Here is a 24,802-nt window from a genome sequence, read left to right as displayed (position 1 = left end):
ACAACTGGCATCAGAACAGACAAAACTTAAAGCTACTATGGTTTTGGCCACCTCCTGGGCGAGTGCTTTGCTCACCTTTAAGATATCAGATGTCATAGTCTTCAGTGGAATAAGCCGTGGGTCATGCATGTGCACATCTTGTTCATCAGCAAGGATCCATGGGAAATCCTAGGGGAAGGAACACAAGGTGCTTTATTAACATAGAGGCTGGCTGACACTGCAAGATGATCTTTCTCAGCACTAGGTCAGCATTAAATAAATGAGCTAGTGGCTGAGGGAAGAAACAAACAAATGGTTGTTGAAGGTAACTCAAGAGCCTCCCCTAAAAGCATAATTTAAACCCTTGTACAGTTCTCRGCCCTAAGGCTCAAGCTACAGTTCTTATGCGCCGCCCAGTTCTCTGCATTGATTTCTGCACCATAATTATAGCATATTTAAAATATTAACTCACTTCTAAGGAGTGAGGTGTCACCTTTGGGTAAATAAAATTTTATCTGTGCTGAGCCAGCATGCTCTACTTATTACATCAGCATTTAATTGCAACTCCAAGATGCTCATGGCATGGATTTACCTGTTTAACAAAAGCTGTCCTGGCTTGCAAGTTTAGAGAGTTGTTTACTATGGTATCAGTTTCATTACTAAGCAGTACAGAACAGGCTTCCCTTCTGAAACAACTTTATATTTCCTTAGCTTTATTGCCTGGGTCTTAAGATACCCAAAATAACTTTGTTTGGATGGTGGGGACTGCTTCCTTGTCTGTAAGCAAGGATGCTTAGGTAAAATCTTTGTCTTAGAAAGAGCTATGCACAATTTCTTGAAAGATAAATGGTTTTGTACAACCAAAACCTACTGGTTACTTAAATCTTAGCCTTCCCTGGAAATATATATTAAAGAATCATCCATCTACATACAGTAGATATGGGATCAGGGCTCAGTTTTACTTAGATTTGAAGTATCTATAGCTCAGGGTACTGAAGGTGACAGAGCTGGCATTATGCACTAAGTATCAATACAATCTAGTTGAGGCATCAAAGCAGCTATTGTCTGTGACCTGTGGCTAGTGTCCGAAGGCACTCAGGAACCTTGCTGGCATAGGCCTTTTTAACACACTCAAAAGGCACTTGTGAAACATATCGTATGAAGTTAATATTCAAAATGTTCTAGCACCCTTAAATTAGAAATTCCAGAATTCCTTAACTTCCATTCTTTGTTCTGCAGCTCTTGCATACAATCAGGCAGCCAAAGATGCTCACCTTTATCACCTGGATCTTTTCCATGTTCCGTGTGGCTGCCTCCCGTGTGTGAACTAGGACTGTGAAGGTGCAACCTGCAAGAGAAATGGCATGCGCCAGCTCAGGGGACAACCAGTAGAGAGGATTCAGACACTACCTATACTTAAGTGATGCCACGCTTTGGGCCACACAAACATGCTTACCTGGGGGGTTGTTGTCAAGTACAGCATCGCATACACTGATCTTCAGGATGAAGGCACGGAGCAACTGCTCCACATGAGACAGCAGGGACTCTGAACTGTTGAGGAGACAGTTGTTATGTGCATGCAGCAAAGTACTGTGACTCGGAGTTGCTTCCAGAACATAGCTGCAGAAGCAAGCCGTGGGTGCCACGGGCAGGCAAACCAGGACACTTTACCTAATGGAAAGAAGAGGTGGCTGGGTGATCTCAAAGACAAATCTCTCCACCGGGTGGTGCTCTTTATCCAGGATTACAACTACAACTTTTTCCACATCATTCTGCAAGAACAAATACAGTTAGAAAAAGCCCTCCCTTAAAACAACCCTAATTTTCCACCCTCACTGTGCCTCAGGTACTTCCCACAATAGGATGACACAGCACTAGCAGTTATCCAGACCTTTCGCCCTGTTACGATTATACTGACTGATTAGAAAAATATAATAGCAAAGCAACACCGCAGATGTTAAACTGCTAGTTTATCTCAAAGTCCTAGGACTAGAAATGGTAGTAAATACTACAGTTCTCTAGATAGTATTTTGGAAGAAAGAAGTAAACAGTCATCTTACTGTATCACTTGGGAATGGATGATGAGAGCTAGGTTCACATATGGTTAGACCATTCACCAAATAGAACAGCTCTGTACTACTGCACTGCATAAATTCCTATTTCTACCTAAATACGTATTATATTGTCTGTAAGGAGCAGAGTGCCAACCCTGCTTGCATCCTACATCATGTAATGTTCTGTACGGCTGTGCCTTTCCCTCGCCAAACCTAGATTTCAAACCTACCTTTGCTTTCACAGGTAGCCCTGTTGGCTTACAACAAAACTGCTCTCCTGAGCGGGTCCTTAAACTTAACATTTTGGTTTTGAATACATTTAAGTTGGTTTGTAGGACAGTATAATTGAAAATATATAGGTGTATAGCCTCATGTCTATGCATCAGGTACAGCTAAATGCCAGTACTCAGCAGTAAGGTATAGTGCCTTAACTGCAAGGAAAAGTTATGGATATTATGTTTTGTCTTTGTCACTAATTTTATAAACTGGGTTTGTGTATGGTAAATTTGTAAATAAAAATTAAAAAGTATTTGGTTTTCTTTTTTCTGTCAAATTATTTTCAGGACACTTGCACGGTCCAGGTCCTTTATATGGTCTCACCTTCTCGAGCAAAGGCTTCACGCAGTGCAGTGTGTCCTGGATATACCGATTCAGCTCCGGGTGGCAGGACATCTGCGGCAAATACAGTGAATAGTTAGTGCTGTGTCCTGATGTGAATCAGGCCAGTACTGAATGGGAAGCTGTAGAGAGAACTGCTCGTGTGTTGCAGGGCATTGGATTTGTGCTTCAGATGGAATTTCTCACAACTAGGTTCCCAATTCAAACAGTAAATCTTTCATGGAAGGGTCAATCAGCTGAGCCTCATTCAGCTCATTAACTGAACTGGTACACTGATCTTTGCAGTTATATTATTCCCCATACCCCTGCTAGCCTGGAAGCTCCGAAACAGCATTACATACACTACAAATACACCTGTTGAACCATCTTTCTCTCCTAGGCATCATACTTTCATATTACACTTCTGCGCATAGCTAGAGAACTTCACAGAACCAGCAGATCACAGGTAACAGCTGTAGCAGAGGGCTATCTATCTTCAGCTGAAGGGCTGTTTTCCTCTCTACAAGCAACTAAATTCTCTGAACATTAGTTTGCACATTAAGAGAACTGCAGTGACTTAGCAGGGGTCAGTTAGCACACACCAGAATAAACTATTTTGCTTATCTACATAGCTATCTACTTCCATGAAAATCTCTCACCTGGACAGGTACATTGTATTTTTTTCTCTTCTGAAAGATCCCAATAGGGTAAACCTCTCTGACATACAGGATGAGGTGAACAGCCACTTCCAGAAATTCTGAAAGAACATCTGCAACAACTGAAGAACAAAAGAAAGAGCTGAAGTGGGCTAGGAGAGGGAAGCATACAGAGCAATACAATAGAACCTTTTTCCCTGCATAAATTTCACTTCCTTCCCCTTAGCTACTGAAAGCTTAGGGGTAGAGTGACACGCCAAAATAAAGCTGGCTTTGTCTTCACAACACTCCAATAAGCTCCTGTGGAAACGCAGCGCCTTACAAGCATACCCGTGTACAGCACAACACATTACCTTGTCCAAAGTTAAGGTCCTGCCGCGTGATAGTGGTCATCTTTCTAAGAACCTGGAAGAAATCACACAATGAGTGCTCTTAACATAGCTTATGGTGCCATCCTGCTTCCCTAGTGCCTCGGAGCTTAGGCCACTGTACTGTCTTCTGACCTAGCAACAAGTATACAAATGGCCATGACAAAGCCAAAGGCCCCCTGGGAAACATTTAAGCATTTAAGCACCCTTCATTCCAACAGCATGGGCTTGGAAATCACAAGCAGTGCAAAAAAAAAAAAAAAAAAAAAAAAAAAAAAAAAAAAAAAAAAAAAAAAAAAAAAAAAAAAAAAGCATCTTTGCTGTGTTCTGGATCAAACCTTGACAGTGTTAATTATTCATGATTTAGTTTTTTTTTTAATGGAGTTTTCTTCTTAAAAAATAAGAAAACAAAATAAAACAATGAAAGTCAGTCAATGGGTCCAGTTTGCAGATCTTCATTGCCTGCCTCCCTTTTTAATGCATTTTGCAAGGACTAGAGAATTAAGATTTATGGAAGTTTAGACAACAATTTTTAACAGCACAAGAAACATAGTATTTGTTTTTAAATAGCCACAGAACTGGTCTAGTAGCTTAACATAGCCCACAGTCTTTTCTAACCCATATACCATATTTTAACACAGGAATATCTCAGTTTTATGGGTTTGTTCTCACAAAACCATTATGAAACATAAGCAGTGTTTCATGCCAGGATCTGCATCTTCCACTGGAACTACACAACACAGCCAAACTCCAGAGAGTCACAAAATTAAATTAACATGGAATTTGTCACATGAATTTGTGATAATTATTCAGGGCAACACAGTAGATGGCCAAACTGAATATCATGTACCAACAATCAAACAGCAGACACTGAGGTTCAACTTTCCTTATATAGTTGAGTCAATACCCTACATATCCATGTTTTAAGCTAGTGTGCACCATTTCCTATCACCCACTTACCCTGTTTCATTATTTTATCCACGCTCTTTATAAGCATGCAAACTCTAACCACTACCAGTGCCACTGTTCACACATAGCATGCATCTTTAACTGCCTCCAGGCAGCACTGTGCCTCCCTTTAATAACACAGGTTTCTTACACAGGCCTCTGACAAATCACAGACAATCTGCTCAGCTGTTCAGCTACTGATTTACAAGTTGTTTCAGCTGCAAGGAGACATTCTCCTCTCCCTTTTTAAAATTAGAATCTAATCACTGTACAAAAAGGCCCCTAGAATATTAATGACCTGCTGAAATAAAAAGAATTAAGACACTTGAACACTTTCTAGAACCTCGGCCACAGTGACTATCAAATTTGTATGAAAAAATCTGTATCAGAGCAGCATAAAGAATCTATGTTTTTTTAGAGGTCTAAGTTCACATCCTCACCCCTGGTCTAAGCACCATATACTTAATACTCTTCAACTTAAGGTTTTGGAGTAACTGACCGGAGCAATATTGCAGTTAGCAGAACCCCATGTACTTGTTTGAATTTACCCATATACCCATATGGGTACCCCATATACCTACAAAGGCAGTTTTCAGAAAAAGTGGTCCTGTCTTTTCAGCATAATGCAGAGCACTGAAAGATGGCAAGGAGTAGGTGCCAGGAAAAACACTGCACTTCCTTCATGATGCTTTTTGAAAGTTAGTAAACAGTTATTGGAGAAATTTCAAGAAGAGCTGGGAAGCAAAGGAGATGAGTATCATGTAATTTGCAATATAGCATTTTCTAAGCGATAATGCCTGTCACACAGGTTCCCAAGCTAACTCGGCACAACCAGCACTGGCCGCCTGCACCGCCCTCGCTCACGCCAGGCCTCGGAGTCACGGCTCCAACAGAGCAGGGGGAATCACCAAACGAACCTCTTGCCTCCCGCCCTCGCACACCAGTTTCTCTGACCACTGCACACACGGAAGGACAACGCCTTTCAGGAGCGACAGGGCTACTTTTTGGCGTCTCTGCCTCACCAGCCCTCAGCAAATAACATTTATTTCAGGATTTCAGCCTGTGCCTTTGAGCCCGTGCCTCAGCGCAGCGCAGCGCAGCGCAGCGCAGCGCTCCCCTCGCCCCCCCTCCCCGCGCAGCCCTCCGGCCTCCCTTGCCCAGGCTGCCCCAGCACAAGCGCCCGCACCGTCTCCAGGGCCCCCGGCGGCCGTTAACTGCCCTCCCGGCGGCCGTTACCGCCGCGCTCGCGCGCCGCCGACCGTTGCTCCCCGCAGCCTGGCGGGCGGCGGCGCGGTCGTGTGACGTCAGGGGCCGCGGCGGCGGCGCCGGGCCCTAGCGCCCCCCGGCGGCGGGAGGAGCGGGGCGCCGGGGGTCCGGGTCCCGTCCGGGCCCCCTGGCCGGGCTCCGTGGCCGCAGCTCCCTGCGCGGCAATGGGGCTGGGGCGCCCGGCACCGGCGGACGCTGCGCCCTCGTGGCCGTAGCGTGGCCGTAGCGTGCGGCAGCCGCTGCGGGGAGCGGGGCCGCCGGGTCCGGCCGCGCAGGTGAGCGGGGGCCGCCGCGCCCCGGGCCGGCACCTCCGCGCCTTTGTCTCCTTCCTTTGTCCGCCCCGCTCCCGGCCCGGGACAGGGGCTGCGGCTGCCGCCACCGGCCCCGCGGGGCGCCGGGCTCCGGGAGCGCCCGCCCGGCGCCGCTTCGCCCGCGCTGCCCCTCGGCACCGTGCACCCGCCGGCACCCCCCGCCCCACGCACCCGGGCAGCCCCCCGCGCCTCCCACGCCCCAGTCCCCCGGGCTTCCCGGCGTCCCCGGTCCCTCTCCACATTCCCCCACTGCCGCCCCCTGTCTCCTCCTCCTCCTCCTCCTCCTCCTCCGGGCTCGCACACCCGCCCGGCAGACCTGCCTCCCCGCCCGCCGCACGCACAGCCCAGCCCAGCCCAGCCCAGCCCTGCCCCGCCGGGCTCAGCCCATGCCGAGGAGCGGCGGACAGGTAGGCAGCGCCGCGCTCGCCTCGCCCCAGCCCCGCGGCTGCGCCGGTGCGGGCTCCAGCGAGCCCTTTTCCCCGGGCGTGCGCAGGGATGCGAGGCTGGGGGTGGCTTTCCCGCTGCCCCTGCGCCGGGGGGGACACAAAGGCCGGGGGCGCCGGGCGCCCATCGCCGCCGCCGCCGGGCTGCCGCCGGGTCGCCCCCGGTGCGCGGCGGGCTGGGCGGGGGCCCGCAGCGAGGCGGCCGGGGCCGCGCCGGGGCCAGCGCTATTGTCGCCGTGCCGGTGCGGCGGCGGCGATGTGCAGCGCCGTGCGCGGCGCGGGGCGGCTTCGCGCTCGCTCCCCGCCAGCCCCGGCTCCTTCGGGGGCTACTGCAAGCAGCCTCCCGGGGGCGGCTCTCACCTTCCCTGGGGGCAAAGCCGCCGCGGACGCGGGCACCGCGCCCCTTGCTCATCCCAGGTACGTCCCGGCTCCGAGCCAGAGCCACAGTGGGAAGCGGCCAAGAGGCGCGGGCAGCTTTTCCCACCGAGGCATTGTGCTTGCAGAGCCCTGCGCTGCCGTGCGCCCCGGGTACCCGCGGGGTGTTCGCTGCTCTTCTGCTGGTGGAAGTGAGATCGCATTGCTGAATTAAACCATTTTGGCATCAGTTAATGGCTTATTACAGCCGATAATTCATCATGTAGGATTTAAGTGACATTTATCCAATTCACAGCCGAAGTATTCCATCAAACAGGGGGTTTAATGGAAATGGTTTTGTACTCTCATCTCCTCTCCCTTTGCAGAAGGAGGCATTAATCCTATACAGTTTGGTTCAAAGTGGGAATGACATATGAGAAAAAATGTTGAAGGCACAGCCTAAATGTTCTGCCACTTGGGGATATACCCACTTCTCCCCCCAGTGAAGACTGGGCCAAATCTGCCCCCCTCCTCCCACGTCACACTAGCGGGCACTTTCCAGCCGGGTGAGCAATGACCTTTCCTATTGATTGTGTCTCATTTGTCACTAGGCATTGTGCATTAAACCGGGGAGTCTTCTCTGCTGCACTGACAGCAAGCGACTATATCTCAGATGCTAATCTCAGACTCATTGCTATTTTAATCTCATTATTTGGTAGAGGAGACTCTGTTTGATAGCAGGTCGCCAGTGATGGCTGTGTCAGCCACTCTGCGAAGTCCCAGCAGGAAGCAGAGCAGAGGGTACTGCATATTCATTCATATACCCCTCTCCCACTTCAATGCTGTGACTTGCTGGGCAGTTCTGTCCTGGAGGGTGTTGGTGCTGCACCCTCCGTGCTCATGCACTGACACTGAGAGCAGTGATGCTCCCTGTGTGGGTCAGATTAGCCACAAGAGAAAGGGTGGCAGCTTTATGGCTCARGGTGAGAGGCAAACAGTGAGATGAAAGACCTGTGAGATACTCAGCATCCATCAGAGCCAAAGTGCTGGAGCTTAGCAATGACTTAATGAGAAGTATACAACTGCCAGGCTACTCTGCAAAAGAAAGTATTTCCTTGGTCATGCTGTGTGGATAAGCCACTTGTAACCTGAGTGATCAGGAGGCCAGTGAGTCCCAGTTGCAGCCCTTTATCTAATGGCAAATGAGCCATATTTCTTGTGGTCWCTGATTGTGGGTTGTCCCAGGCCATGTTCTGTGAAGACACAGGGGCAACTACAGCTGCCCCACCCCTGCCTTCCACAGGCCTAACTCTCTATGTCCTGTCTCTTGTGCCACTAGTGCAACCAGCGCAGAGAGTAAACCTGAAATTGGCCCTTTCTACTGTCCAAGCAGTGTTTAGTAATGGCAAAAAGTGAGAGAAAATGACACAGGCAAAAAGAAAACAGATATCTCAGAGGGAGTTGATGGAATCCAACAGGTTAAGCCTATATATCTGCACAGGGGAATGCTTTCACACCAAAAGCTGTCATGAGGGACAAGGAAACTATGGGGTCAGATAAATATGAAAGGCAGAGTAGGGAGAAAAAGTGACAAAGGATAAAGGCAACTTGAGAAAACAAGAGGGTAGCGCTGAAGAGGAATCCAAACAGACTGGAGATCTGTGAGCCGGAGGCTCTGCCAGGTCTGAGGATGCCTGGGACAACAGGGAAAAATTATTCTTTATAAAGTCAGCGTGCAATAAATGCTGGAGACAAGAAAAGTGGTATTACTTTCTCCCAGGGGAAAAAGAAAAAAGGATGGATGTAAGATTTCCTGTCTAGTTTGGGGGGCCCTAGAAAGCTGAGGGGGTGGATTCCTTGGAAATGTGAAGGTCTATTGACAGATTGTATATGAAGCTCCCCAGCATTTGCCTCCAGAAACAGAAAAACAGATGGAAAGAGACCCAGCAGGGAAGTCAAATCTCATTTATCTACACAATGCCATCCTCCTGGCTCCAGCCAGCTCTCTGCATGTCAGCTAGCATAGAGCCTACCCCTTCCATTCTACTCCAAGCCTTCCCAAGCCCATCCATCACCCTATGGCTTCTTATTTACAGGGAGCCTGGCACACAAAGCTGGGTTCATTGTCTATCATCCTGCCACTCATGCACGACACACATGTAGATGCACATACACTTTTTCTGTTGCTGCAGCTTGAGATTGTCTGGTGTTCAGAAAATCTTTATGCACCCCTGCCAAAGTCTGAGCTTACCAGAGCCGAAGAGATACCAGGCCCAGAGTTCAGGCTTGGGGCTAGCTTGGTTCAGCCCCTGAGTAGGCAAACGGCATCATTTGTGGTCTGGGATGATAAAGGATCTTGATATTGTGTGTGTCTGGGTTCAAGAGTTTTAGATCTCTTTGGTTTTACAGAAGAACATACATGAAAGGATAAGGAGAGGACTGTCAGGTATCCTGTGGTCATATGGTCAAATATATGAATGAATGTAATTGATCTGGTGTCCCTACTTTGTCAAATACAAAGCAAATGCAGCAGGGGCAGTGTCAGAACCTACTTCTCCACAAAGGTGACAGAGTCGTATTTGTAGGGGGAAAAGATGCCTGAGTTTATGTATACTAATTCAGTACAGGCTGCCTTGCAGAACTACAAGCAGAGTAACACTATTTATGTCAGTGAGTCTACAGGAAAGTTGCCCAAGATGCAAAAAATCTAATTTTGCATGGATCAGAACTAGTGGCTGAGAGACAGCATAGCCCTGAAACTCATTTATCAGCCCTGAGCCTGCATCACAGGTAGCTCTAAAGCCTTATCTTTGCTTGACACATTCTCCTGTTAGTAGTCAGATTTGTTACCTCAAGAGGCAGGTGGTTCATATTCCTGGGGGACAAGCAAGGTGCTAGGATGAATTAGGAGGATCTAGGTCGGGTAATGTGGAGAACTACAGGAGCAGCTTAGCTTGGCAAATGCTTTGGCTTTTTCCTTTATTAATACACCAGCTCTAAGAAGAGGATGAAAGCTGGTCTTGATGTAACATGCTTTTGTTTTAGAGCAGTTTGGCAAAGGTACCTTCTTACAGGGCCAAGCTTCCCTCTGCCAGGTATGTGTCTCAGCTCAGGGCAGGATTTCACCTTCTGCAGAAAAACTGGACCACCAGAGTGAGGCCATTTCTGTCAGGACACCACCAAGCGGCTAGCACTGGCTTCTCTGTGCACTAGGGTCCTGAGAGAGRGGAGAGTGGAGTTTGCTTTGGAGCTGGGACATCTGGAACCTGAGCACTGAGGAGAATCAGAGCTGCTGTTGTGTAGTCTAGCTGCCTTTTGAACATGTCAATTTTATAGCTTCTGTAGTGCAATCAGGAGGCGGTAGAAAGAGGTTTCTGAAGTTATTACATGCACATCGGGTCACTGAGGCAGGTGGTTGAGAGAAGACTGGGGCACTGCCTTCTGAGGCAGTGCAGAGGTGAGGCAACACATGTGCTTTGGCTGCACTTTCATACTGTGTCATTCCAACAAGATGGCTGGGCATCTTAAACAAATGCCCCCTGCACTTTGAAGTAGACATTCTGTTTAACTGCTCTGCAGCTTTTAGCTATTTTCTAGCTCCTACAAGAAGTCAGTATCTGCAGCTAATGTGTCTGTCAGGTTCATCATCAAAGGGCTTGTCTATGTGTGACTGATTCGTGAGRTTGGAGGCACGTGCCTCACATTTGCTTTGCACTTGTTCTCTCCTTTTGGCATTTTGCCTACAGATAAAAAGGTAAGATGCTGTCTCCAGCTCTTTGAGTTGTTCTGTGTGTTGCCTTGATCCAGCTGGTTTGCTCTGGCTTTTAAAGAGAAAATCCTAGGAAAAAAAACACATAGTGGATGCAGAGCTTTGGTTTAGCTTGGTTGCTATTTGTTCCACTGGTTTTGAAGCAGGAACTTCAAGTGCTTTGCTAATGGATTTAGCTGTCAGTCTGGTTTTCCTTTGTTCCAAGTAGCTGCCAGTGAAATACTGTTTTGCAGTATTATGCCTTCAGCAAATGAGAGACCAAGTACCTCCCAAATCAGTCCTCAACTCACAATTTGTTGTCTTTTGTGGCCAGTGGAASTCTCTAACTTGCGCAATGTCCCAAAGCCAGGTCTCTTCGCACAAACCCAGGCATGAAGAGTCCCTTGAAAATATAGCACTGAAGCAGAATGAATGAGAATACTCTGCATCCACAGTGCAGAGGGACTCCAAGTGTTCTCTGGACTTAAATTACCCTCCTAGTGATCGTGTCACCTGCAGGGCGAGGTGAAGTGACTTGTGCACGATCAAGGAAGGAAAGTGGGATAATGCAGGGAGAACCTGGCCTGCTTCCCTGCCCCTTGATCTAAGAGCAGCATCCCCTGCCCCAGCAGGAGATTTGTTTCCCTGTTACAACATGAGATATCAACACAAAGTTTCCAGTGCTTTCTCTTCCCTTGGCCACTTTTAGCTGCTCTGAAGCAGTGTTTTTGTGTGTGAGTGTGAGCGTGTGTGTGTGTGTGTGTGTGTGTCTCCGTGTGTGTCTCCGTGTGTGTCTCCGTGTGTGTGTGTGTGCGCGTCTGTGTTTGTATCTGTGTCTGTCCATCTTGAGCTGCTCAAGGCTGTTGTTGTTGCCAGTCCTGCGAGGCCACCATCTGCTTCCAGTTCTGTTCATCTTGACATCTTCATTGCAAGGAAACCAGCTGTGAGGTGGGGGGCTGGTGCCAGCCAGGTCCAGGATGCCAACCTGGCAGCAAGCAGCCCCAGCCTGACAGCTGGTGCTGTGCAGGCGCTGTGGGGGCTCTGGCCTGCAGGAGCCAGCATCCCCAGCCCCTCAGATGGCAGGCTGTGAATGGGGGGGGAGGTCTAGTCAGGAATCAAAGGGGAATGTCCCACTGATTGATGGCCCTCATTTGCATATGAAACTGGGAATCTCATCCCTGCAGGCCCTGCACATGTGTCTCAGCTGCTATAGCCAGGGCTGGGAAAGGAGGACATAACCAAGGAGGGAATAACTCCCAGCTCTGGACACATGAACTACTGCTTTCACCTAGGTGCCCTCAGTCTTAATCTTGGCAGTCTTTGCAGTTCCTGCAAGTTGGTTTTTTCATTTTGTTTTTTACTTGCAGGTGAGGCAGAGCACCCAGGATTATGGCATCTTTTTCCAACTCCTTCTCCCCTTTCCTTTTCCTGTGCATACTGGCGCTTTCTGACATCAGCCTTGCAGTCTCCCTGGACCCTGGCACAAAGCTCAAAAATGTCGCAGAGAACAACAACCACCTTCAAAACCAAGAGCTGTGGCCACAGCAGCCCAGAAGTGGGCACCACCACAAGCATGGATTGGCCAAGAAAGAGCAGGTCCATGCCATGCCTTCTAGAGGGCAGCCAGGCGGGGAGGAGGCCCTCAGAACGGGGAGTGGAGCTCCAGCCATGGAAGAGCTGGCAGCGGTAGGACAGCCTGCAGCCCTGAAACAGGATAAGGATGCGTTCCTGGGTTTTGAGTTCCCATATCCTGAGAGGGAGAACCAATCCCCCGGGTCTGAGAGGGGAAAGAAGCAGAACCGAGAGCACCGGCGGCACAGCCGCAGGGACAGACTGAAACACCACAGAGGTATTTGAGCTCCAAGGGAAGCTGTGGCTGTTGGGTCACTTGAAATGAGTGTCGCTTGTATGAGGGCAAGAAGATGCAGCTGTTGTTGAGCCATATGGGTGTGTGGAGGGTGTGGGATGTGTGCCTGCTCTGGGGAGAAATCTGCCAAACAAAAGAGGCACAAGAAAAAAGGGAACTCCAGAATCAAGAGTTTTTCCCTGCTGACTGCAATTTTGTGAAAATGACCTGGTTTACCTTATGGGGGGAGTTCTGAAAGTTCCTGGGACTGAGATTTTGTTTTATGTTTTCGGGTGGCCTGCTTTGTTTTTTTCTGCTTTTCAGCAAATGGTTCAATTATGAACAAACATGTCCAAGTCATGCTTAATCTCTCCACTGATTTCAAAACATGACCAGAACTAGAAATAATAAAACAACCTGACTTAGCTTGAAGACCGGTTTCTTCTCATCAGAGCCTGTATTCTTCTGTATTTCAGCCAAATTAAGTTAGAAAAATAAAGTTGTCTATAAAAATGTAACTTTTGCAGGTGTAAGATTGCACTAAAATGTTAGTCTTAAAATGTTGCCAGTTTTTGAGTATTTTCTGTCACAGGTTGAGTTGTAGGTATATGTCTCTGGTATGATGTGCTCAGTGTTGTACATCTGTAGTCCTATCAAAGCCAGGCAATCTATGTCAGTCTACACCATTTGACAAGTTTGGTGTCTGTCCCTGACTTCCAGCTATCACTCCTCCCTGTTTCAGTAAAGAAGAACTCTATTATTTTCTCAGAGGACTAACTAAACAACTCCTGTTAAGCAATATAGAAGATCATGCAACAGACACTRGTTTGAAGCAATATTTTGCAGAGTACAAAGCAGATGTTTCATTGGTTTAACTTCAGGTATATATTTAAACTAATGCTTAGAAAAACCAGAGAACAGTCTGTGAATATATTCCTGGTTCAAGTTAGGTAGGTCTGGACATGAGCTAAATTAAAATCACTCAGTCTTAAATTGAAATAAGATGAATTTGCAGCTTAAGACATTGGTTTAAAAATGGCTAAATAGGTTCATTTTATATCCTTGAGCCCAGAGAACAAGKATTGTTCCCAAAATAATTGGCTGTCTATGTCTATAGCTTGAAGAAGTTTTGAAGATTCTCATCTTTCTTAGGAAGAAATCCATTGCTTCTTAGCCAGGATGTAGATATGTTTCAACAAGGTGCTATTATGTATGACTTGAGTATGTAAGAACTAAGATCCATCTACTCTGGACCCGATCTATCACTTTGACCTAATAGCACATGACTCTGCTTTGCACTGGTATAAATGGCAGTTCAGGGTGATGGAAGGTTGGCCAGTGGCTGGATGATATTTGGATTTCTTGATCTAAATCTTTTCATGGTGCACAGAAAGGAAGGTGAGAAAGCTAATGCTGCTGTACCTCTTGCCCTGCAGGGAAGACTCCTGATGTTGGGCCAAGTTCCCTGTACAAGAAGCCTGAAAGTTTTGAAGAGCAGTTTCAAAATCTCCAGGCAGAGGAGACTACAAGTCTGACTCCCACAATGCTTCACTTCACTGCACTGGAACTGGCAGCTTCCACAGAAGAGCCTCCTGTTCTTCCAGCCACATCACCACGGTCACAGGTAAAGGGACAGCTAGCAACTGCATTGTACCTTTGATATAGGCAAAAATCTCCTGCTGCTAAGGTCTGGTTTCCTTTTTTTCACTTATAGATAAGTGTTTGCCTAAAACAAAAGCCCTTCCTGAAAATCAGCCCTCTACCTTGGAGACATCTAAACACCTCTTCTTCATAAAGAGCTCCTTTAGTTGTCTTTCTTCCCTCTCTTACTCCTTCCTTAGCTAGCCATGTTCATTCAGCTTCAAGGACCAGAGAGACAGCAGGAACACTTGGCTGGGGAGGCAGCATATCCTGATGTTCTTTACTGGCCTCTCTTCCTCACATAGAAGCAGTGAAAACTTCTCTCTTGATTTATGCTGCCACAAGAGAATGATGAATATTTTAGACAAGCTCATCCTTGAACTATTTCCCTTTGAAAATGAGATGACAAGAATCCCCAGTAGACAAGGCAAAGGAACTTGAGGCCTCATTAAGGTCTGAAAGCACCAGGAAAACTTGTGAAGACTTGAATACTGCTATAGAAGTGCAATTGATAATCTATTTGGTTCTTTGTGGTCTGCAGGCACACCTCAGGCAAGATGGGGATGTGATGCCCACCCTAGATATGACACTCTTTGACTGGACAGACTATGAGGACCTCAAACCAGAAATGTGGCCATCTGCTAAAAAGAAAGGTGCTATACTTCCACTGTTGACCTCCCTGTCCTCTTTCCCAAAGGTCATTCTCTAAGGCTTGGCCTATGGTTCGTGTTCACAGACATGCTGAAAGATGTAAGATCATAGGGGAAGTGGTGGAATGAGAGAGGAAGAGCATAATGCTGACTCTGTTTTGTGTTCTGTTTCAGCTTGTTTCTAGTTTTGGTTGGATAGGTTGAGAGTAAGGGGGAAATGATTAGACAAGGGGTTGAGAAGTAGGGAGGAGAAAAGCTAATGGTTTAGAGCTCTGACTCCTGAAGCCTGAGGCTATTTTCACCCTGGAACAATTCAGTTACCAAAATAAAAACACTAGTGTGAAATTTGCTATCAGCATCTGTTCTTTCCATAGAGAAACGCCGCAGTAAGAACCCCAACAGTGGGAATGAAACCCTGTCAGCTGAAGGAGAGCCATGTGACCATCACCTTGACTGCCTCCCAGGTCAGGAACAGTCTGAYAGAGCCCCTTCTCCAAACATGAGATTGATGTTCTAAACATCAAACATGAGCCTAGGTTTTAGCATCAGTATCCTATTTTTTAATGCTGATGGAAAGTGGTATGCAGAGGGATGGGCAGAGACTCTCTGGGGCGTGTTCTGGGAACAGCTGATGTCTGTAATGTGGAGCTGTCATGGCTGTCAGTAGCTCTACACGGGGACAAATCAGCTATGCTGACCCCGCTTCTGTGTTGGCAGGCTCTTGCTGTGACTTACGTGAGCACCTCTGCAAACCACACAATCGAGGCCTTAACAACAAATGTTATGATGACTGTATGTGCACTGAAGGTGAGTTCAGCTTCATGTTCTCCCCTTTTTAGCTAGCTTAGTGATTAAGCAAGTTGCCTAGTACTAGTGGTTTGTAGGTAGAAACAGGAGACAAGCTTTGCTGTTCTTGGCCTTTCCCTATCATTGACTCACACTGTGACCTATGAGTCATCTGGGATATCTTTGTTTTCCCTCCTGAAAATATGTATCCTAGTATCTCTAGAAGAAGCCCCAATATATTAACACCTCGGTGGGGCTTTGAAGTCTCACAGACTATAAAACCAATCAGACTACTATCCTCTTGTTTTACATGACCTTATGCCTAATAGGGCTCTCTGAGTTAATTTCCATTCAATCCATAGCAATTTTGTTGGCATGGGCAGGACACAGATTTCTGTTTCTTAAAACTGTTTCTGAAGAATCCACAGCAACCCTTAATAGATGGCAGTTACAATATGAAGATGTTGAAAGGCAGTTTCCTAATCTGAATGTGTTCAAGATCTGCTCCACTCACTGGGTCTTCTCTGCTAGAACAAAACTCCTATTGCTAAGTTTCATGACCTGTGTAGGTACCTAGTAACTTTGACCAGGTCCCCTCACCTATTTTTCACTCAGTTAAACAGACTGATTTCCTGGAAATAAGAGGCCTAAAGGATAGTCTTCACCTTGGGTGTGTTGTGCAACACTTGAAGGTCCTCATCAAAAAGGATCTTTTGATAGATTAGCCTAGAGAAATGCTTCTGCAAGTCTCATGAAGGCTGCCCCATGGCCCTGCTTTATATTTAAGCTAGTTACAAGTTGATGCCAAATATGCATCCTCTATAGCATAAAAAGATCCCCAGAGATGTAGAGTCCAGAAAAGATAGAAAAGCTACTTGATAAGAGCAGCGCATCTAACCTTGTGTGCTTTCCTTATGGGAGGCCTGACTGCCYGGGGGGATTGGTAATGAGGGGCAGAAATCCATCCTCAAGGTAGCCTGATCTCAACAAAGCCCAGGGACATGCACTCCAAAAGGCTGCTCAGTGACCTGTGACATTGCTGGGTCTCCAGTGTACAAGTACTCAAGGACAGTTTTATTGGCTGTCTCATTATAGATGCTATAAATCCTCAGCCTCCCCCGCTCTAGGGGTGCTAGCACTGTTGCTATCTGCTGTTTGCTTTGGAAGTAAATAGGATTGCAGTTTCTAGGATGATCAAATYAGTTCCTTCCAAGAACCCCAGTGATCCTTGGCTACTGAAAACTAGGGCTTTTGTGGGAGGCATATGCACACAGCTGTCCCAGTACAGCCCAACCTGCTATGCATTGTGTTTTAACAAAGTCAGACAAGAGACACCAAAAGACAAACATACCAGTACCAGAAACAGATGACTCTTACTCTGACCAAAGGCTCCCATTCCCTCCCACTGTCATGGGAGGCTGTATAATGATGCCTTTTACAAATAAGATGTTTTTTCCTTAATGTTCATCAAAGCTAGATCAGATAACTTCCTTCAGACCTTGCACTTCTAGCATCGAAAACAGAGAAAATGAAGGACATCAGCAGTAAGCTTTGGAGCAGACTGGATAATACCACTTCAGAGTCTCCCCTCTTCTCCTGGTACTTCACCAAAATAAATAGCAAATGGAGCTCCCCAGCCATTGCTGCTCCACATTAAGTCTACAGTAATTTCCCAATGGAAAGATCACTTAGATAGTAATGGGAAGTAATGAGGTGAGCTAAGCAAGGCTTCCTTAAAATCACTGGAATAATCCCAGGATAATTCATTGGTATTCCAAGAACCCAGTGAAACCTTATGTCTGGCCCAGTGAATTCCAAACAAGAACAGTGAGCCAAACAGAATAGAAGGATCCAGAAAACAATGCACTCTCCCCTTCTCATTTGACATGGCCCAAGCTTCCTTGTCCTGGGACTGTCCCCTCTGTAGTGGGTTTTGTCATGAACTGAGGCTGGGAGCTAGTTGTGTGATGTTACCGCTACAGTGAGCCCTCGTCCCTCTTGCTCACCATGTGTGCCTTTTCCATAGGGCTACGCTGTTATGCCAAATTTCACCGGAACCGAAGAGTGACCCGAAGGAAAGGACGTTGTGTGGAGCCTGAGTCAGCCAACGGAGATCAGGGATCATTCATTAACGTTTAGAAGGGTGGGACTCTATTTCCTGCCTGGAGGGTCTGGAGCTGGGGACAAACCATTTATACCTAGCAATGGGGATTAGAGAAAAAGTCAAGCAAATGATTGAAGCTGCAGGCTCTGAACATGCCAGGCTCCAACAAGATGGATGCTGGTGGTGACTTATGAATAGAGCAGTCTAAGTCTTTTCTATACCAAGACTGCTTTGCCCTCCCTTCCCTCAGCACACCGCTGCCATGCAGCTGGGTCCCCCTCTGCCAGTTAGCAGATGATCCTGACTGCCAGTCCAATGCCTTGAAGTAGGACAAAGGCACTTCAGTTGCTACACATCCTTTCAATGCAGGCAAGATATGAAAGATCCTTCAGGTCAAATGGTAGATGAGCTTGAGTTTTGCCCCTTAACTACTGCTTGAGAAGAGTGGTTGACCTCTGTTAAGGATCAGAGGTTCTTAAGAGGATAGGAARCTTGTAGCCTCTGGGTGCAAAGGTAGGAGATGAAGATGGATCAGCAGGAAACTGGCTGCCTGGGTGGGAGAGGACCCCCTGTTAGAGCTCTTGCTCTCTCCCTTGTTCATTGCTACAGACAGATATTCCCCAGCTGTTATACACTACCGCTTCCTACCTGTCTTCCTTGGGACTGTCAATTCCTACTCCTTTCTTCCTGTTTTGCTCCCAGAGAACCACCTGGTTTCTGCAAGGATACAGCAAGACATCCCAGCCTGCAGCTCTCAYTCATTTGGTTATCCTGCCAAGTCTGTTATTTTTTAATGATTATTTTAGGAGCTTTCTGGGGAAGTAATAGTTTTCCTAGTGAGCCAAAWATAAAGTTTTTTGGTAACAGGAGATAGGAACAGACAGTTCCCTTGTAGTACATCCTGTGACATGTTGCATGTGCGTTTCCATGATATGTAAATAAAGTTATGATAGATATCCTTTGTGCAACTTTTCTGCTGCTTTAACTGCACCTAACCATGAGCAGGAGCCAGAAAAGCCTGTAGGAGAGAAGCACTGACTGCTTCAGGTAATCGCACAGAGCAACTGTGCCACTTGGTATGAAAATTTTTTCTGCTCAGACGAGATCCACGTGGGCTAGTATCCTCTACTCACATTGCAGCTAGCATTCAGTTTCTGCCTAGTACCATCCAGATGTTTAAATCTTCTTTAAATTAATACTAAGTTATTGACCTCAGTGATACAATGGGGCAACACAGGCTATGTTTAAACGGGAAAACTGTTAGTTGATAAGAATATTCTTGTCTATTGCTATTACCTCAACATCCTGGCTTCTAGCGAGTGAGAGAGTTCTTAAGTCTTTTGAATGTTAAATGCAAGAACCTGGAGATTTGCAGCACTTTTTGTAGGAACAGAAATATTAATTCTAGTGCCATGGTCAGAACCCTCTCTATGCTGCTTCCTTAAATCCCTTTGTCTTCCATTATGGTAGGCAAATCTCCATTTTGCACTCCTGTTTCTGTTGTAGTGTTCTTTGGCACTGTGTATTCATTCAAATGCTCAAATGCGTAATAGTTTACGCCTCTAATGTGAAGAGCACCCAGTCATGACTACAGGGATATGCTACACATACACTAATAGTTCTCACCCACATACATCTGCACTGCTAGGAGATATGCTGAAGGAAGAATTCGTAAAGGAGCAGTTAGGCAAAACCTGCCACTCAGATGTAGCTATTTAGAATTCTGCTTCCAGCATTACAGTCTCAGTCCAAAAATCATGAGTAAAGTAAGGTGTTTGGGTCCAGCTCTATGCTATGACACCAAGGATACAATTGTTAACCCAGAGAGAGAAATGCAATCCCTCCCTCAGCCCAGATGCAGAATAGTGGGTGGTACTGCCAGAGCTATTGTCAGGGGAAGCATAAAGGGAAAAAGGCTTTAACTGATCAGAGTCAATTGCAGAGCTCTCAAACCCTGGTCTGTGTGACACCAATGACAACCACATGCAAAGTCACTATCAAAGACAGGTTTGACAGCATGCTGCTTTCCAGCATAGGAGCAGATATCRGTGTTGGAACAGTGCTATTGAAAGGAAGGTGGAAATTTTGTACAGGTCTTTATCCTAGGTGACTCTGCTATCCATTGTCCCATACACTGCATATAGAATCCTTGCAAGAATCTGGCCTATGTTTTGGGCAAGACTGTGGTGCAAATCCTGTCAAATATAAGCAGGTTTGAACTGCAAGTCTGAATTTTGATCAGCCTTTAGACTTCGAAAGGGGACCGCTTGCTKCTTCTGCTTTAGGAGTGCTATTTGCTCTTGAGTATAAAGAGCATTTGATTCCTTAACTGGTTAGATTAGTTAAATGTCTAACATCAGTGAAAATGGAGTTATTTATTATAAACTAAGTCACAAGATTATTGAATTGATTTCTCACAGTGGAATTTCAGAGAGTCCATAACCAAGATCATTCTTTCTGATCCAAACTGTGATGCTGCAGAGATGGAGTAGAAAGGGTGAGCTGTGACACATACACATGTTGCACAGCCACAGCAATGCAAAACAAATTGCACAACCCGATTTATGTATCTGCCAGATAAAATACTGACTTCACAATTGCAGTGTAAATGAAAGCTGTTGAGTAAATAATACTCCAAAGTGTGAAATACAAGCCCAGTTTGTGATATAAAACCCCAGGGCAGCATTTGTACAAGGGAAGTTCAACCCACTTCTGAACGTAGCAAAGCTTTTCATCGCTGCTCTGTGCTATGTCTTAGGGGCATGACAACACTTGCAGAGTGACACTTATCACTGGATTACATTTAGCAACTTTCCTCTTCCTTCCCAGTATCTCTCAGTTGCAGAGCAGTCAGTGACAGACAGATCTGCCTTTAGGGACATCAGCTCCAAATGAGAGAGGGAGACCAACGTCATGTAAATCCTGATTTATATGTTCTTCTTAAATGATTGTTCGGGAAACTCTCATGAAATTAAACATTCACACAAGCTTAGCTTCTCTACTGCCTCCAGAGAGCTTAATCCAGAGCTCTTGTAAGGTCTTCTATTGTCTTGAAAGGGCTTTGAATCAGGCCCAAACCAGCTATAGTAGGGCTTTGTGGAATAATTTTCAGAGTTAATTACAGAGCACAGATGTAAGTTAGGTGAGTGACAGAGCCCCACCCAAACTCCTGCTCTGGAGTCACTGCTGTTAGCAGCCTCACAATGAATCTGAGGGGCATGCATCGTTCTGAGCCACTTCTCCAAGAGTGAGAGTCATTAGACATGGAAACGAGAGGACAGCGTGCTGATTTGACATAATCATCTCAGCAGCTGCCTGCTCTGCAAAYGCTGCTGAATCTCAGGGATATTGCTGGCAGTTGCCAAAATGATGAGTACAAGGAAGACAAGGAGGGGAAGCATAAATTAAAACACTTGGGAATCATTCTGTCTAAGGTCTGTAATAGTCTGCATTCATTTTAGCTTGAGAGGAGGTGTCTTGTTGAAACCCTCTCTCTCTCCCCACTAATTACCCTGTTGTCAATTCATAGTATGGGAAAGCGCTTCAGTTTCAAACTCATGTTATACTGTATTGTTCCAGTCCATGCCAGTCAGAGTTTCTGCTGCAAAAAGCCTAGAGAAAACATTGCTGTTCACGTTTTTTATCAGAAACAATGAGGGATGTTGTTTTCTTGGAATGTTTTGAATGATCACATGCACCCCTAAAACCCACTTCTGCTATCTCAATTCATTTTCTAGAGTGCCCGTGAAGAAAGAGAAATCTCAAAGCTCTAGTTAGATTTTAGAAAATCAGAGGAGCAGCTCTTCCTTGATGAGATTAAAAAGGACTTTTAAGTTTGTCAAGATTACACCTTAGTGTAACCCTCCCCACTCCCCAAATGATCTTGGCAAAGATCATTTTGCAGCAAAGTTGCAGGAGGAGGTTCTCTGCCAGCATTACAAAATACCGTCAGTTTCCCCTTCAGTTCTAATGATGTTTCTGTTTGCTGATTTCCCACTGGGATTTAAGAGAGAGTTTGCAGAGCCAGGACAACTTCTATATGTCCTTCCTCTCTGCTTATTCAGAAAGGCTCTCCAGATAATATACTTATGTCTATGTACAATATCTATATAGATAATACACTATAGATAATACGTATTTCTGCAGGATTGATGCCTTCATTGCTCTCAGCTCAGCAGACAAGGGCCCAATTCAAAGATACCAGTGTCATCTGCAATCTTTAGTTACCTTCAGACTAGACCCTGAGTGAGTGACAAGAATAGACAGTGTCTGGCCATCTCCACAGGCCAGACAGGGACAGCAGGGGCAATTGTATCACTTCCTCTGCTGCCCTACAGAACTGCTATAACCTTGCACATCAAGAGCACAGTGTCCTGAAGACACAAAGGAAAGCATTTCTGCCTTCCCAGCCTCTTTTTTATGCTGTCAGGAAGGAAGCCAGCTGTGTAACAGGTTTTTACCCATCTTGCAGAAGACATACCACCAATATATTTGATAAATCATCTACATAATGGATATTACATTAGTTATACTAAGCTGAACTCACCTGGACCAGTCTGCTATTTAGGAAAATCTCCACATTGTCTTTCCAGTCTCCTGGGTCATCTGCTTCTCCCTGCAGGTCCTCTTTATCTCACTGCTTGTCTTTCGCACTGTTTATGTTGCTTTGAACTATCAAGCCTAGGGAAGGGAACAGAGGCAGCAGGTTACACAGAGAGGCAATTTACAATGTACAAGCAAAGCAAAGCAGAGATAAAAAACAATAAACCTCACAGATCAGATAGGTGTGAGAGACGTGCAAATGCATAATGTCTGTCATAGTTCTCATTGTTTTCATATCCATGAGATCATTAAGACACTTCTGAGTCCCCTGAGTCCATGACATGCAAGCCCAGGATATAATAAGMAGTGCTGAATTAATTGCACAATACATTGATGAACAAAATGAAGTAAGGTGCTTTTATTGTACAAGGGGAAACGAATGCTTTGCATTAAACAGCAGTCACATCAATCCAAATTATGGCTCGTGCTGTAAAAATGATAATGAGACTGTCTCACTCAGACCGAATGAAAACGTTGAAAGGAGAAAAAACGCCCACATACTGCTGCATCTAACCAGTGCTTATACTTAAATTGGRTTGCAGCATGACAGCGGAATTTGTCTTTATAACAACATTATTCCTTTGCTAGAGACCTATCTGGGTAGAAGGGCATCCTTATTGCTGTTTTCACCCAAACACTAAGGCAGCAAAAAGGCTATCCAAAGTCTCTCTTTTTTTTTAGGTGTCAYGACTTTTGTTTGCCATTTAGGGTAAAATACAGTCCTTGGCATCACTGGGAGCATTATCATTCGTCCCATTTGATACCGCTACTTCTATGAGTAGAGCCAGGGCTTCCCTGCAAAGTACAGAAATGGAAAGAAAGCCACAACTAATGTGGGATGTACCAATAGATGAGTTAGTTTTCAGTTTTTCATCTGGTTAAGTGGTACAATCAGAGATTTTGGGGGGGGGGGACATTTACAGCTTATTTTTTCTGTTGTTCAGCTGCTATGCAGCTAATCAGTTTTCTTCAGGTACTTTTGGTTACCATTCTCTAAGTTGCTTCATTTTGTCATTTAATACTTTGTCTTGGTAGATCTCAGCATGCTGTGTATTAGCAGTCAACAGGACTCAGTACGCAGCAAAGAGAAACTGGACATTTTTACTTCCTATGAACACTGCAACACMGTCCAAATGCATATTCATGTTCAGCATTGCATCATTCTTACATATAACCCTGACTGCACTGCTTGAACTAGAAATGGGATTGAACGATGATTCATATACTCAACTTCAGCAATGAACTTCTGACTCCTTGCTCATTCCTCAGCGGCCCCATCTTTTCTGTAAGAATAAATAATGAGTATGCCTTAATGATGACAAGAAAGCACCTGACCCAGTAATACATTGTAGACGTACACTGCAGACTGCTAAAGTGTACACTGGGCAAGGAAGGCAGAGTTTGAAAAGGGGTCAGCCCAAATTCCTTTGCCACACCTGAGGAGAATAGCATTATGAACTGGGCAGGAATTCTAAAATGGGCATAGTCTTCTTTCAGAATAAGAATGAAGAATGCCTGGTTTGTACTAAATAGTYCTTCTTTACTGGGATCAGAAAGGGCTTTCAAGCATGTTTGTCAAGATCACACCCTGGTGTAATCCTCCTCACTCCCCAAATCCTCTTGCCATGGACTGAGACTGAGGGCCTTGAGATATCTCCAAGGTGAGGTGGGGCAGTTAGGAGAAATTGGACATTTTTAATTCGCATAGACACTGCAACATAGTCCAAACGCATATTCCTGTTTAGCTTGCAAGTGAAGGTGGCCTACTCTGTCAGCTTCAGGGGCAACATCAGTAATGGACAACACACAAAACATGACATGGAAACATCACTGCTGTCCTTCAGGTGCCCTGCAGGGCCCAGTCACCCTCTCACACCACATCTTCACTTTCATCCCTAGACGTCTATTGCTGCTAAAGGGTTGTCACACCAGACAGTGCTGGGGCTGGCAGTATCTCTGCTGAGGACAGGTGAGGGGCGACTGAGAGGCCCCACCTCGCTGGCTGTCGCCCAGCAGGAGCAGAGGGCAGGGCTCGCAGCAGGTCTCAGCCCTGCCTTCCTCGGGTCCCCAAGAAGGCCGCCAGTGCCCGCGGAGCCCCTGCAGCCTCGCCGCAGAGGGTGCTGACAGCCGCCCCCGCCTCGGGCGTGCCGCGGCGCCGTCCCGGCTCCCCCCGCCCCTCTGCCCTCCCCTGGGCGGCCCGGGGCCAGCCCGTCGCGGCGGCGGGGTCCGGCCCAGCCCCACGTGAGACGGCCCCGCCGCCGGGAGTCACGGGGCGGGCGGGCCGCTGCCATGGAGCTGCCTGCCGTCAGCCTCAAGGTAGGGGCCGCGGAGCGGGCTGGGGCCGCTGCGGCGGCGGCTTCGCGGGCGCCTCTCCGCCCTCGCCAGCCGGGCAGCGGCGGCACCTTGCCTCTGCGCCTGGGCGGCTGCTCCTCGCTCGCCTGCAGCCTGG

General features: G+C 46.6%; 3 protein-coding genes across 7 annotated transcripts in view; 2 read left to right on the top strand and 1 right to left on the bottom strand.

Moving 5' to 3' along the window:
- The window catches only part of MAD2L2 (mitotic arrest deficient 2 like 2), a 37,846-nt gene that overhangs the window by 1,385 nt on the left and 11,659 nt on the right, over positions 1-24,802 (bottom strand). The window contains exons 2-9 of one of the 3 annotated variants that reach the window (XM_085309199.1): positions 22,298-22,431; positions 3,640-3,691; positions 3,290-3,408; positions 2,634-2,705; positions 1,651-1,751; positions 1,436-1,530; positions 1,254-1,327; positions 76-168 (exon numbers count right to left, since the gene is read on the bottom strand). In XM_085309199.1, the coding sequence (XP_085165325.1) occupies positions 76-168; positions 1,254-1,327; positions 1,436-1,530; positions 1,651-1,751; positions 2,634-2,705; positions 3,290-3,408; positions 3,640-3,679 (594 nt within the window). In that variant the 5' untranslated portion in view covers positions 3,680-3,691; positions 22,298-22,431. Of the gene's footprint in view, positions 1-75; positions 169-1,253; positions 1,328-1,435; positions 1,531-1,650; positions 1,752-2,633; positions 2,706-3,289; positions 3,409-3,639; positions 3,692-5,183; positions 5,357-5,788; positions 5,897-22,297; positions 22,432-24,802 lie in introns of those variants that run through there. The other 2 variants (XM_085309198.1, XM_085309200.1) reach the window with 2 other exon arrangements.
- On the top strand, positions 6,035-18,712 carry DRAXIN (dorsal inhibitory axon guidance protein). 2 transcript variants are annotated; one of them, XM_085309192.1, is made up of 7 exons: positions 6,035-6,143; positions 12,092-12,573; positions 14,007-14,194; positions 14,753-14,864; positions 15,236-15,325; positions 15,579-15,668; positions 17,674-18,712. In XM_085309192.1, the coding sequence occupies exons 2-7, from the start codon at positions 12,114-12,116 to the stop codon at positions 17,784-17,786; spliced, it is 1,053 nt and encodes a 350-aa protein (XP_085165318.1). In that variant the 5' UTR covers positions 6,035-6,143; positions 12,092-12,113; the 3' UTR covers positions 17,787-18,712. The 2 variants fall into 2 exon arrangements, with proteins under 2 accessions (XP_085165318.1, XP_085165317.1); XM_085309191.1 differs by lacking the exon at positions 6,035-6,143 and adding an exon at positions 6,516-6,586.
- AGTRAP (angiotensin II receptor associated protein) overlaps positions 24,559-24,802 on the top strand; it is a 10,293-nt gene continuing 10,049 nt past the window's right edge. For both annotated transcript variants that reach the window (XM_085309190.1, XM_085309189.1), the window contains exon 1: positions 24,559-24,669. In XM_085309190.1, the coding sequence (XP_085165316.1) occupies positions 24,643-24,669 (27 nt within the window). In that variant the 5' untranslated portion in view covers positions 24,559-24,642. The remainder of the gene's footprint in view (positions 24,670-24,802) is intronic.

This window comes from Rhea americana, unplaced genomic scaffold (genome assembly GCF_003343005.1).
Source record: "Rhea americana isolate MKP2758 unplaced genomic scaffold, rheAme1 scaffold_293, whole genome shotgun sequence".
NCBI lineage: Eukaryota > Metazoa > Chordata > Aves > Rheiformes > Rheidae > Rhea > Rhea americana.
Note: the sequence above shows the minus strand (reverse complement) of the source record. Positions and strands in the feature narration are given on the sequence as shown.